General features: G+C 50.1%; 1 protein-coding gene and 1 long non-coding RNA gene across 8 annotated transcripts in view; both read left to right on the top strand.

Annotated features, from left to right (window-relative positions):
• The window catches only part of ACTR3B (actin related protein 3B), a 90922-nt gene extending 88303 nt beyond the window's left edge, over positions 1-2619 (top strand). For all 7 annotated transcript variants that reach the window (XM_058723711.1, XM_058723706.1, XM_058723708.1 and 4 more), the window contains 3 exons: positions 147-272; positions 1170-1253; positions 1755-2619. In XM_058723711.1, coding sequence (XP_058579694.1) covers positions 147-272; positions 1170-1253; positions 1755-1850 — 306 coding nt within the window. In that variant the 3' untranslated portion in view covers positions 1851-2619. The remainder of the gene's footprint in view (positions 1-146; positions 273-1169; positions 1254-1754) is intronic.
• Positions 2620-8969: 6350 nt separating this feature from the next.
• Positions 8970-10976, top strand: LOC131508692 (uncharacterized). Its single transcript, XR_009260106.1, has 2 exons — positions 8970-9872; positions 10212-10976. It is a non-coding gene; the product is annotated as an uncharacterized LOC131508692 (long non-coding RNA).
• Positions 10977-12624: the final 1648 nt, after the last annotated feature.

Here is a 12624-nt window from a genome sequence, read left to right as displayed (position 1 = left end):
GTGGGGGTTTATAGATTGTTTGAGCCTCTTGGTCCTTGTGAAGCTCTCTCGTTGTCGAAGGGTGTTACAGAAGCGGCGAGGCAGGTTACGGAACAGTGTGGGCGGGTGATTTCATCAAAGGAAACCCTCTGCTTTGTGTCTTCTAGAACGTCGTTCTCTCAGGAGGCTCCACAATGTTCAGGGACTTCGGACGTCGACTGCAGAGAGATTTAAAACGAGTGGTCGATGCCAGGCTGAGACTCAGCGAAGAGCTCAGCGGTGGCCGGATCAAGGTAGGAGGCGTCTCCAGGCCCCGAGCGCGCCTGGCTGTGCTGCCTCCCACAGAGCCCGAGGAGCCGGCCGGCCAGCTGGGGAGCCCGCACCAGGGTTCAAGTCCCTTCCCCAGCCACACCGTGAGATCACACTCGAGGGTCACTGCTGCCGAACTCATCCCAAGAGTGTCGTTAAGGCTGGTGTCCCTACTGGGGTGGCACCAACCACTTTGTGACCCACCCCTGCCGGCGCTTTCTTTGTGATGACCAGGATCTACCGGGTTGGGACCAGTTGACAGTGAGGGTCTTTTATGTTTTTTTGGAGGTGTTCTCACGAAACTAAAGTAAGCACCCTTAGCGGGGAGTCTCGGTGTGTTACCCGAAGGTAATCATTGACGAGCTGCTGAGTTTCCCTGGGCTTCCGGGCAGGGCTGGGCCTCGGTGTAGACGGGAGCAAATGCACACCCTCTGGCCTGGTGGAGTGACTGGTGGCAGCTTTCTCACGGTGTTTTCGGGACGCTTGGCATTAGTTCTGTGACGCTGAAACATCTAATTGGATTAGTAAAAAAAAAATCAACTGGGTTAGTTGCTTGGATTTCTTACTATTTCAAACGCCTTTAGTTTCGTGAAAGAATAACCCTTCCTTGATGTGGGTGCTTTGTTCTCTGCACCATCCCCGCTGGGGACTGGGGCTGGGGGCTGGGGGCGTTTGGCCGAGACCCTTCCTGTCAGAGGCTGTGTGTGGCTGATGCCACCACCGAGGCACTAGAACATCGGGGATGGGCCTCGAGCTGTCAGCTGGGAGGAGGCCCCTCGACGGTCAGCACTCAGGGCGGAGCTGTCCTCTTGCCTGCTGAGCGGTTGCTGGTGACCAGTCGACCGCCCTGGTGACTCAACGTCCCTTACTCTCTTTCGCAGCCTAAGCCCGTGGAGGTTCAGGTGATAACGCATCATATGCAGCGCTATGCGGTGTGGTTTGGAGGCTCGATGCTGGCCTCGACTGTAAGTCCTTTTCTAGATTGTTGTCTGTTTTCATTTCTGCGTTCTCTGTTGAGTTGGGATGAACGTTGCCCTGTGAAGGTTAAATGGTGTGTGGCTCTCAACAGTTGCACTTTTAATTCTGTGACATATAAGAACCGTCTTAATGGTAACGTCCGTCGCACGGCTAATCCTTCCTAATTAGGGCTTGTAGGCAGTGTGGGTAAGCGGGGTCCCAAAATAACCTCACACACCTTGCGTCAGTCATTGATTCCCATGACTGCCCCAAGTAGTTTTTAGTCTTCTCCTCACTCGGTGACGAGCTAGTGAGTCGCCATTGTAGGGTGAGCGTGTGGTTGGTTCGAGCGGAGGGTGAACACGTTCAAGAACCGAAGTGACCTCCGTCCGTAGTCGGGCCTCAGAGGGCGAGAACCTCACCACCGGGGTCTCCTTTGCGTGACGGTTTACTAGCCCTGTTCCTTTCCGGAAGATGTCTGTACCGCTCCTAACCGCTGCCTCCCCTAGCCCGAGTTCTTTCAGGTGTGCCACACCAAGAAGGACTACGAGGAGTATGGCCCCAGCATCTGCCGCCACAACCCCGTCTTCGGAGTCATGTCCTAGTGTTCGCGTCGACGGCGTCTCCTGGTCACGCGGCGCCGGGCTGAGACTGCAGCTCCTGTACATAGTGGCGTCCAGTGTCGATGTCGAGAAGCGTGCTTGCGTCGCCGAATGCATGAGGCGGTTCCGTGCACGCCCCCCGTGTGCCTGCCGTCCGACGGCCGCCCTCCCTCCCCGCGCCCTCCCCGCCTCCCCGCCTCCCCGCCTCCGAGCTTCTAGTCCGCGGAGAATTCTGAAGGAATTCACCTGCGACTTTAAAAATGGTGAGGAAATCCCCCCAGAAGATGGCAATCTGGTCCCCGTGGGAAAGAATATGGGGCTGCACCCCCTTTCCCTCCCGGCCTATTTTTGTAAATAAAACGTTATAAACTTGAAATACAAATTGATGTTTATATTTCCTATTATTTTGTATTTCCTGGTATTTGGTACAACTGGCCGAGCCTAAGCACGAATAGATTTTGGTGTCTTGGAGTTGCTGTAAAAACGTTTCTACTTGTGAGGCATGTTCTGACGTGTCTGTAGGCAAACAAAACAAAACAGCAAACTTTTTTGCCACATGTTTGCTAGAAAATGATCACGCTTTACTGGCGTCACATGAAGTTTCAACACTAAACGCTGTTGTACGAGAATCATTACAGATTATGTATCTCTTCATTTTCCTATTTGACCTTTCTGGAACTGTTTTATAGAAGACGCTGGTTTGCCGTTGGAGTGTTGGATGAAATGCTACCGTGCACCGTTGTAATAAAAGCGGTTAGACTCTTTATACAGATTTCCTGTCGTGCTGTGCTGGTCTTTCCGTTTCCCCTTTGGGCTCATGCTTGTTCCAAAGGGTGTTGCAGTTTGTCTCCCGTCACCGGAGGATTTGGTGATCGGTACCAAGTCCGCGGAAGGACGTTTCCCAAAATGACGGGGACCGCCTGCCATCAGTGGCCACTCGGTCACCAGCGGCGCCCCGGATGCTCACGTGAGGGGCTCTGGATGCGGGGCGGGGAGGGTGCTTCTGCGGATTTCCAGCATCCCTTCCTTGGAACCCAGAACTCATCGCTGAGCTTTGAGTGGTTGCTCTGACGTTTGCTGAGTAGGTTGCTGGCTTAAAAGGTACTTGGCAAAAGTAAGAGATTTAGTGTTGCCCCGTTCTTCATGTAATACGTTCCGTTTGACACTGTTATGGTACTTCTTCTAAGTCACGAAGTAGGTTTTATTCTCTGAAACTTAGCCTTCATAAAGAAACATTTAGTTTTATTATTTAAGTTTAGAAACGAGGTTGAGAACAGCAGTAAGTTCCCAGCGTGGTGAAATCTGAGTTTCCTCTGCCCGAGGCCATCCCTGCCTGGTTCCTCCCATCCAAGTACTAACCAGGCCCGACCCTGCTTAGCTTCCGAGATCAGACGAGATCGGGTGCGTTCAGGGTGGTATGGCCGTGGGCCGTCCCTGCCTGGTTCCTGATTAACTGTCAGCGACCTCAGACCCTCGTCTCCTCACTGGGGACTTTCAGACCACTCAGTTCTTACTTTGTCCAAACAAACAGCTTCTCTGCTTTCCCTCGGTGGCCTGCTACTTCTCAGGACCTCTGGTCTGTTCTGGTTTCGTGTGGTTTCTCCAGCCACTCTGTCGCACTGAGTTCCGGGCCGGTCTGTCTGCCTTCACGCACACCCTTGCGTCCGACACGTGGCAGCAGGAGCGCCACATGTCCTTCCACGTGGAACTTTGCTAAGTGGGGACCGTGTGTGACCTTCCTTAATCTTAACAACAGCTCTTGGAAATTGGCATCACTGTTCTCCCCATTTTCCAGATAGGAAACCGTGGCTGAAAAGAATTCAGTGCGTGCCTACCAGCAGGTAGGAAGCAGAGAAGGCATTACTGATGTAAAGTGTGCTTTCCTGATTCTTGTAAAAGGAGGAGGAGAACTGCGACCAGCCGGGGGAGCGGGGGTCCAACCCGATGGCGTGAGCCTGGGCAGTGATTTCATGAGATGCTGGAATAAAAAGAGTTTGGAGACAGCCGTAGGAGCTAGAAAACATTCCCCCTCTCATCGACATCCCTTGATATGGAATATGTTCTAGGAAGCTACTGACACAGGATTTACAGCATGTTTTGATGCTGCGTTATTTTCATTTTTGTTCGTAACGTTTTGCTCATGTTTTTTGTTTTTTTTTTTAATGTTTATTTATTTTTGAGACAGAGACAGAGCATGGATGGGGGAGGGGCAGAGAGAGAGACACACACAGAATCCGAAGCAGGCTCCAGGCTCCGAGCTGTGAGCACAGAGCCCGACGCGGGGCTCGAACTCACGGACCGCGAGATCATGACCTGAGCTGAAGTCGGCCGCTTAACTGACGGAGCCACCCAGGCGCCCCGCTAATACTGTTTCATCATGTGCGTGGACTTTGTTGTATTTCACAAGGCAAGTAAACGAGTTTGAGCACTTAGAGCCATAATGGGCCCACAGTAAGTGTTCAGTAAGTTTTAGCCATTGTTATTCTGTTTATAAAGCAATTATCGGAGGGGCGCCTGGGTGGCTCCGTCGGCTAAGCGTCCGCATTCAGCTCAGGTCACGATCTTGCAGTCTGTGAGCTCGAGCCCCGCGTCGGGCTCTGTGCTGACAGCTCAGAGCCTGGAGCCCGCTTCGGATTCTGTGTCTCCCCCTCTGTCTGCCCCTTCCATGCTCATGCTCTGTCTCTGTCTCTCAATCATAAATTTTAAAAAAACATTAACAAAATTTAAAGCAGTTATTGTGTCCTGAGAGCCCTACTCGTCACAATTGCATTAAAAAATAGTTTTGGTGGGGGAAGGGAATTTTCGGTTCATGCATTCAATGGCCTTCAGAACTTTCAGTAAGAAGATATATATTTTTGTTAACGTTTATTTATTTTTGAGACAGAGACAGAGCATGAACGGGGGAGGGTCACAGAGAGAGGGAGACACAGAATCTGAAACAGGCTCCAGGCTCTGAGCTGTCAGCACAGAGCCCGACACGGGGCTTGAACCCACGGACCATGAGATCATGACCTGAGCCGAAGTCGGACGCTTAACCGACTGAGCCACCCAGGCGCCCCAAGAAGATATTTTTAAAAAAAGATCTCCGTGTAGAGTTGTAGGATCTAAACGTCACCTGGTCTCTTCTTAGCATCGCACTGCCGATACAATCGAATCACTTTAACATCCGTACAAAAGCCACCGCTGCCTGCACTGCTGCTGTCCCCCTGCCCAGCTCTGTGCTCTGAGCCTCTCTTTCATAACCAGCACGAGGACATCTTTGGTTTGGGTTATGCTTGTTCCACAGGCACGCCTCAGGTGAGTGCACCGAGACTGGCTGTCACTGGGTGGTCACGGCGGCAGGTGTGGGTGCCCTGGAGTGAGCGACCCCCAGAAGGGCTCCCTTCCTTCGGAGGGCTCCGGCATCCCCTCTGGACGAAGCCTCTTCCCCCGTCGGGCCAGCCTCTCCATGCTCCAGTGATGCCCTGTGGCCCTCCCTGGACTGAGGTCCTTGAAAATAGGGGACTGATCTTTGTACCCCCAGGGACCTTCCAGCACCTGGCACACGGTATCTGCCCAGTACCTTTTGAGATAAATTCCCGTTCACACGGAGACTCCCTCCCTGGTTTTTCCAGGCTGTGCGTGCTCTGCACTGACAAGTGTTCTGTGTTTGGGTGACCTTATATGAAACCTGGTTTTCGAGCGTCTGGGACATTCACTATCATTACCTTAAGATTTCTTTTTTTTTTTTCCCTTTGATTTCATTTAATTCATTTATTTTGAGAGAGACAGAGAGCAGGGGAGGGGCAGAGAGAGAGAGAGAGGGAGAGAGAGAATCCCAAGCAGGCTCTGCACTGTCCGTACAGAGCCGGACACGGGGCCGGAAGTCATGAACCGTGAAATCATGACCTGAGCCAAAACCAAGAGTCGGACGCTTAACCTACTGAGCCATCCAGGCCCCCCTTGACCTTAGGACTTGTAACGATAGAAAATCTCGTTCCGGATGGAGACTCCGGTAGATGTGCCGTGTGCCGAAAGGTGGGTATGTCATGTTGTCACATGTCTCGGAAGGTGGGCTTCCCTGAACGGTGGTTACCGCCTGCACTGGAATCGACAAGGGTCCAGTGGAGGAAATTGCCCCGCACAGACCTTGAAGACCTTGGTATATTGTACGGTAGTAATACTTCCTTCTCCAACTTAACCAATGTGAATAACGAGCTCTTGTGTGACCGAACTCCTGATCGTTTCGTGATTAATTCATTCTTTACGATTCCTCCATTCTATCTCATTTGTAAAAATTACACTAGTGCAGACAAGCTTGTGGGGTTTAATCAGGTGCACAGCTCATTTACAACCACGAGAGAGCCCCATTAAGAATATTTATCTGTTAAATAATTCTTTACTTAATTGGAGAATATTTCATAATGTTTCGTTTAAAAGTAGCTGTCAGGCTTGTTAAGGAGCAATGTAAATTGATTGGGAAAATAATTGCGTGGGGCTCTAATTGGCGATTACGTCAGTTTTACACGGTCAGATGGAAATAAATCTTTTTAAAAAGGAGAAAAGAAACTATAGCTTGATATTGGTATCATGGAAGATTTTTCTCATGTTAAGATGTTAGTTCCTTCTGCCCTGTGTTACGTCTCAAAAGTAAGCGGCTATTTATTCCCTGGTTGACTTTTACCCTTTTTTTAGCTCGGCGGGGGGTGCCATGGCTGATTTCTAATTACGTGTGTATGCACAAATATATATTAGTTTAATGGTATTTGCTACTGAAAACTTGAGAACTTTTTAATTGATAAAATGAATATAACTTTATGGGGCGCCTGGGTGGCGCCGTCGGTTAAGCGTCCGACTTCAGCCAGGTCACGATCTCGCAGTCCGTGAGTTCGAGCCCCGCGTCAGGCTCTGGGCTGATGGCTCGGAGCCTGGAGCCTGTTTCCGATTCTGTGTCTCCCTCTCTCTCTGCCCCTCCCCCGTTCATGCTCTGTCTCTCTCTGTCCCCAAAATAAATAAAAAACGTTGAAAAAAAAATGAATATAACTTTAAATTATGAAAAAATTAATAATTAAAAACCTAAGGGGTTTATGGTGTCAAAATAGAAATGACATGTCCTGGCTGTATTTTCAGTATTAAGGGGTCAGATCAGCCGTCACAGTTGATCAGAGCTCCATTTAACTCCCTCTTGGCCACGTTAACACTTACTGCAGATGTATTCTGAGTAGTTTCCTACCAGATACCCTTTGGCCTTGAGTGATCTTTCTTCGCACTTCTGGTGTGTGCTTGGCAGTGACACCAGATAATGGAGTGTTTCGGCGAGGTGCCCTTTGTGTCATTTGCTCATCGTAGTGCGGCGGGGCTGAGAATAAGGCGGAGAGCAGGTCGTCTGAGATCCCCAGTTCACGCCCTGGCACAGCGCCTGACTGGCGGCTGGGCCACTTGGGACATGCTCACCTCCCTCTCTGCCTCCATGAGCCGTGAGCCAACGGCAACGCGGCCAGGAGCCCGTGGTCGGGGCGCCCTGCGGTGCAGAACATCCCAGAAGAGATGCTTGCTGGAAAGAGGAGAAGTGAGAGACGGCCGTGGGGGACACTGTCGTGTGAAGGAAGTGACACGAGAGTGTGGGGCTGCTCTCTCACAACTCCAGGGGGACCCCTTCAGGCTGCCGGCTATAGAAACCGGCTATAGAAGCCTCTGTTTGTGCGGCCCATCCATTGTGCCTCAAGTTTTTATGTTTTTTAAGTTTATATATTTATTTCGAAAGAGAGAGACAGAGAGCAAGCAGGGAAGGGGCAGAGAGAGAGGGAGAGAGAGAATCCCAAGCAGGCTCTGCACTGTAAGTGAGGAGTCTGACACGGGGCTTGAACTCACGAACGACGAGACCATGACCTGAGCTGAAGTCGGACACTTAACCGACTGAGCCACCCAGACGCCCCCTCATGGTGTTTTTAAAACGGGAAAAGCCATCATCTGTGGATGGTTGCTGGGTTCCGGGTGCTCCGCTAAGGTCCCCATTTTGTGACTGCACATTGTCTAGGGGCCTGTGAGCCACGGTGAGAAGGGGTCCGGGAACAGGTCACAAGGGCAGTTTTCAGTGCAGCACTAACGCCTGGTGTGGAAGGCAGGGGGGACGTAAGGGTGTCCAGGATGGGGCTGGGGTGAGAGTTTTGGTCTTTCTCTTAACATATTTCAGTATATGTGCTGCCGAAGCGAGCACAGGTCTTTCTCTTAAGAATAAAGCCCTTAAGCAAGTGAAGAGGGATGATGAGATTCGCACAGACACGCCTGGGAGGTTGTGCCCAGAGCTGTAGCTTTTCTGGAGTCACTGAGCGAACCTGGAACAGGAGAGGTGAAGTCGGCTGGACGTGAACGCTCGTCTGGAGCTGGCTAACGTATGCATGAAGGTCAGAGTCTGATGTCTTACTCTGTAAAACAGCGGGCAAAGTCGATGAGGTGTGTCAGAGGGGAATCAAATCAGAACAATCGGATACTATGATCTCTCGATGAAGGTAGGGAATAGACGTTTTGAAATTGAGGATGCAGTTTTCAGCGTAAAAACTGAAAGATAATTTCTCTTGCTGTATTTAGAAATAGTCGGTCTTTTGCATTCTTAGCACGGTGCTTTATTTCTTTTGCAGAAAAAGAGCGACTGTGATTTGCCCATTACCAGTGACACTTGAGAACTGTCAAAGAATTTAGGATAACAGCATGATGTAAAGTACTCCTCATAATAATTAGAAATAAGCCATCTAGGGAAATAAGTAGTGAGCTGTAAAAGTACAAACGACTAAGTGATATTTTCCACTGATGTTTCCCATCTCAGCTGGGCTAGTCTGTGTGCTTGCATTTCTGATTATGTAGCCATTTTCTTGAACGAAATTAGTAGGTTTTCACATGTATTATTAGGTCTTATGCCTGCAGTAAATTAAACTTTATAGGTAATCGAAACATCATTGCGTGATATAATTAACAGCTCTCTGAATTAGAGTTTAAGAAGGTTATTGCAGTAGGACGTACAACTTAAATGTCCCCTAATGGCAAAGATTAACAGCATTATAAACTTTCTAGAAATACGCGGCTCATGGTCCTGGTTGACTGTTGAGTAACTTTTTTTAATTAAGTCTTTTTTTAAGATTCTTTTTAATTTTTTTTTAACGTTTATTTTTGAGACAGAGAGAGAGCATGAACAGGGGAGGGTCAGAGAGAGGGAGACACAGAATCTGAAACAGGCTCCAGGCTCCGAGCCATCAGCCCAGAGCCCGACACGGGGCTCGAACTCACGGACCGAGAGATCATGACCTGAGCCGAAGTTGGCCGCTTAACCGACTGAGCCACCCAGGCGCCCGAAGATTCTTTTTTTAAACGTAATTTCTACACCCAACGTGAGGCTCACACGTACAACCCCGAGATCAAGAGTCACATGCTCTCCCAACCGAGTGAGCCAGGCGCCCCTTTTTAATTAAGTTTTTAATTTTGATTCCAGTGTAGTTAACGTGCGGTGTTACATTAGATTCACGTGCACGGTCTGGTGATTCAGCAGTTCTGCACTTTACTCCCTGCTCATTATCACGAGTGTCCTCAGTCCCTGCCACCTGTTTCATCCGGTGCCCCACCCTTGTCCCCTCCTGTAACCACCAGTTGTTCTCCATAGTTAAGAGTCTGTTTCTTGGCTTGTCTCTCTTTTCTCCTTTGTTCCTTCATTTCTTAATTTCCACATACGAGTGAAATCACATGGCATTTCTCTGACTCATTTCGACAATTGAGTAACTTTTAAAGTTTATTTTTGAGAGGGACAGAGAGAGACAGAGCATGAGTGGGGATGGGGCAGAGAGAGAGAGAGGGAGAGAGAATCCGAAGCAGGCTCCAGGCTCCGAGCCCTCAGCACAGAGGCCGATGCGGGGGTCGAACTCACAAACCGGGAGATCATGACCTGAGCTGAAGTCGGACGCCTAACCGACTGAGCCACCCAGGTGCCCCCAGATCATTAACTTCTAAAAGAACCGACAAGCTCTTGCGTGCAGACTCAATGGACAGCCTTGTTTCCAGGTGGGATCGTGCCCTGTAACATAGCGTGGTCACCCAACCCCGCGTGGTGACCTGTGTAATGAATTTGGGTGCCAGCGTCCTGAAAAGTTACATTCACAACGCAGTTAAGTGTGGGTGCCTGATCTTGCGGTGACACCTTAGGAAATTCACTTCATGACGTGGGGTAACAATATTGATAGGGCTTAATAACCACAACCCACAACAGTTTTTCAGGGTTTTTGTTTTTTGCTTTTCCTTAAAAAAAAAAAAAAAAAGTCACTGATACATTCACACAAAAGGCTATCCGTTTTTAAGCGTATAGTTTTCTCTTGAAATCTTAAACTCCTCTGTTCACCATAGATGGTTCTGGAAAGCCTCCAGCTGTGAATCCTGGAATTCTGTCTACTCATTTCCTTCCCAGAAGTGAATGCTCGTGGCCGGTTTGAACAGAGCAGGAAAGGGGCTTGGTGTTCGCACCCCGGTGCCAGAGATGGTTTGTGGGACGCCGGTGACCTCGTCCCCTTGAGGACCTGCGCTGCCTGACTTACGGGCGTGAGGGTTCCAGTCTGTGCGTGGGACAGTGCCAGGCCTGCTGGGCTACACGGGAATCCCACCCGCGACCCCTGGAGGAGACCAGCGACTTATGCAGTCCTGCTCGCAGTGAGCCGTGCATGGCGTGCTAGGAAACGATTGCTTCTGAGCGTGTTCGGTGCAGCAGAGGAAGGAGCAAGTTCCAGGGCCAGACATGTTCGGGAACCTCTTGCGAAGGTGCAGGGTGTCTCTTTACTCAAGGGCCGAGAGCTCTTAATCACTTGGGAAGCCTACAGGGGTGATGGCTCTCAGCCCCAGGCTCCAGAGGCCAGAGCTGGGGACACCCGTCTATGTGGGGTCCCCCCGGGAGAGAGGGAGCACCAAATCCTAACCACTAGACCACCGGGGAACTTGGGGTCCCCCGGAAGAGCTGCCTTCACGAGGGGGTGTCGGTGGAGGGACGCCTGTGTTTCCGCCCCTGGTAGACTGTTCTGTGAGAGAGAAGATGAGGTTTCTAAAAAGGACTTTGTTTAGGGGGGAAAAAAAAAGGTCTCTCTCTTCCCCTCCCCCGCTCTGTCGCACTCTCAAAACAAAGTTAAAAAAATTAAAACCTTTTTTCTTCGGAATATTACTTGTATCGTGAGCTGAAGAGAACTCATAATGGTGCTTGTAGTCACTGGTGGTAAGTGAGGGACATTAAGTTCCAGTGGCTATTTTGGTGCTTTGCAGAAAGACGGACAGATGGCTGTCTCGTGTTTCTTTTTGTGGTCGCTCATTTCTTAGGCTCATACTCCTCCGAGGTAACGCAGATGTTCAGTCTGTTACTCTCCTCAGACCGCGTTTAGGCAGACATTTGTTCCTTAAGGGCACAATTTTCATTTACTGGAATTTCAAATATAAACAAAATGCCCCAAAGGGAAGGGATTTTGGGGGGGGGGCGGTGATTCCTACAGTGTTATCCGCGTGGCAGTTGACGGTGTGGTCATCGCTGTGATGTCTAATTTCTAGTTTTTAGTGAAAACAACCCCTTTTGATGAGTAGGATAAAAATAAAAATGATGTGATGTGATGCTATGTCGATTCATCTTTTGTTTTCAAGTGAGAACGCCAGTGTTCTAGAAGTTCTGTGCTTTGGGGAATATTCTTTTTTTTTTTTTAATGTTTTATTTATTTTTGAGAGAGAGACAGAGTGCAAGAGGGGGAGGCACAGACATTGAGGGAGACACAGAATCCAAAGCAGGCTCCAGGCTCCGAGGTGCCAGCACAGAGCCCGATGCGGGGCTCGAACTCACAAACCATGAGATCATGACCTGAGCCGAAGTCGGACGCTTAACCACCCAGGCGCCCCACTTTGGGGAATATTCTTTTTTTTTTTTTTTTAAATTTTTTTTTTTTCAACGTTTTTTATTTATTTTTGGGACAGAGAGAGACAGAGCATGAACGGGGGAGGGGCAGACAGAGAGGGAGACACAGAATCGGAAACAGGCTCCAGGCTCCGAGCCATCAGCCCAGAGCCCGACGCGGGGCTCGAACTCACAGACCGCGAGATCGTGACCTGGCTGAAGTCGGACGCTTAACCGACTGCGCCACCCAGGCGCCCCAGTTTGGGGAATATTCTTAAAGAGGAAAATAATTTCTGTTCATTTTAGTAGTTTCGGTGGGCATCATGTTTGTGGTCAGGGCAAAGAGTTTCTAGATGTCACTTACGTTCAGAAGTTTTCTTGATTCATACCTTTGGAGGTTGGGGTCGGTTCTCGACGACGGAGGGTCTCTCAGCCCGGGAGAACTCTGGTGGTTGGCTGCCTGCCCTCTGGCCATGTGATGTGGTGGCATCTCTCGTGGAGAATGTAGAGGAAAATATAAAATGAAATCTGCTTTCCTTTTGGCTCTGGAAGAAAAAATTCGTGGTAAAGAAGGCAAAGCTTTGCTGTGTGGAAATAAATGAAGAACTAAATGAGAACAGTCATGGCTGTTTTCTTCAGAGGGGCTCAGCCGCCATCGCCCGTGCCGGGTGGGGACTCCGAGCTGGCAGAGGGGAGCCGCACCGTGGAAAAGGGGGTCAGGTGCGCCCCGCTGGGGGCCGTGGGCGTGGGGAAGTCAGGAGGGCTGACCAGGAGCAGGATCCTACGCGGTTGGCTGGGGGGACATATTTGGCTTTCCCCGTCTGTCCTAAGTTGGAGGTGGGGGCGAGAGCGAGGGAAGCTGGCGGGTGTTGATCAAGGCCTGGCCGTTTGGGGCTGGTT

This window comes from Neofelis nebulosa, chromosome 4 (assembly GCF_028018385.1).
Source record: "Neofelis nebulosa isolate mNeoNeb1 chromosome 4, mNeoNeb1.pri, whole genome shotgun sequence".
Lineage (NCBI taxonomy): Eukaryota > Metazoa > Chordata > Mammalia > Carnivora > Felidae > Neofelis > Neofelis nebulosa.
Note: the sequence above shows the minus strand (reverse complement) of the source record. Positions and strands in the feature narration are given on the sequence as shown.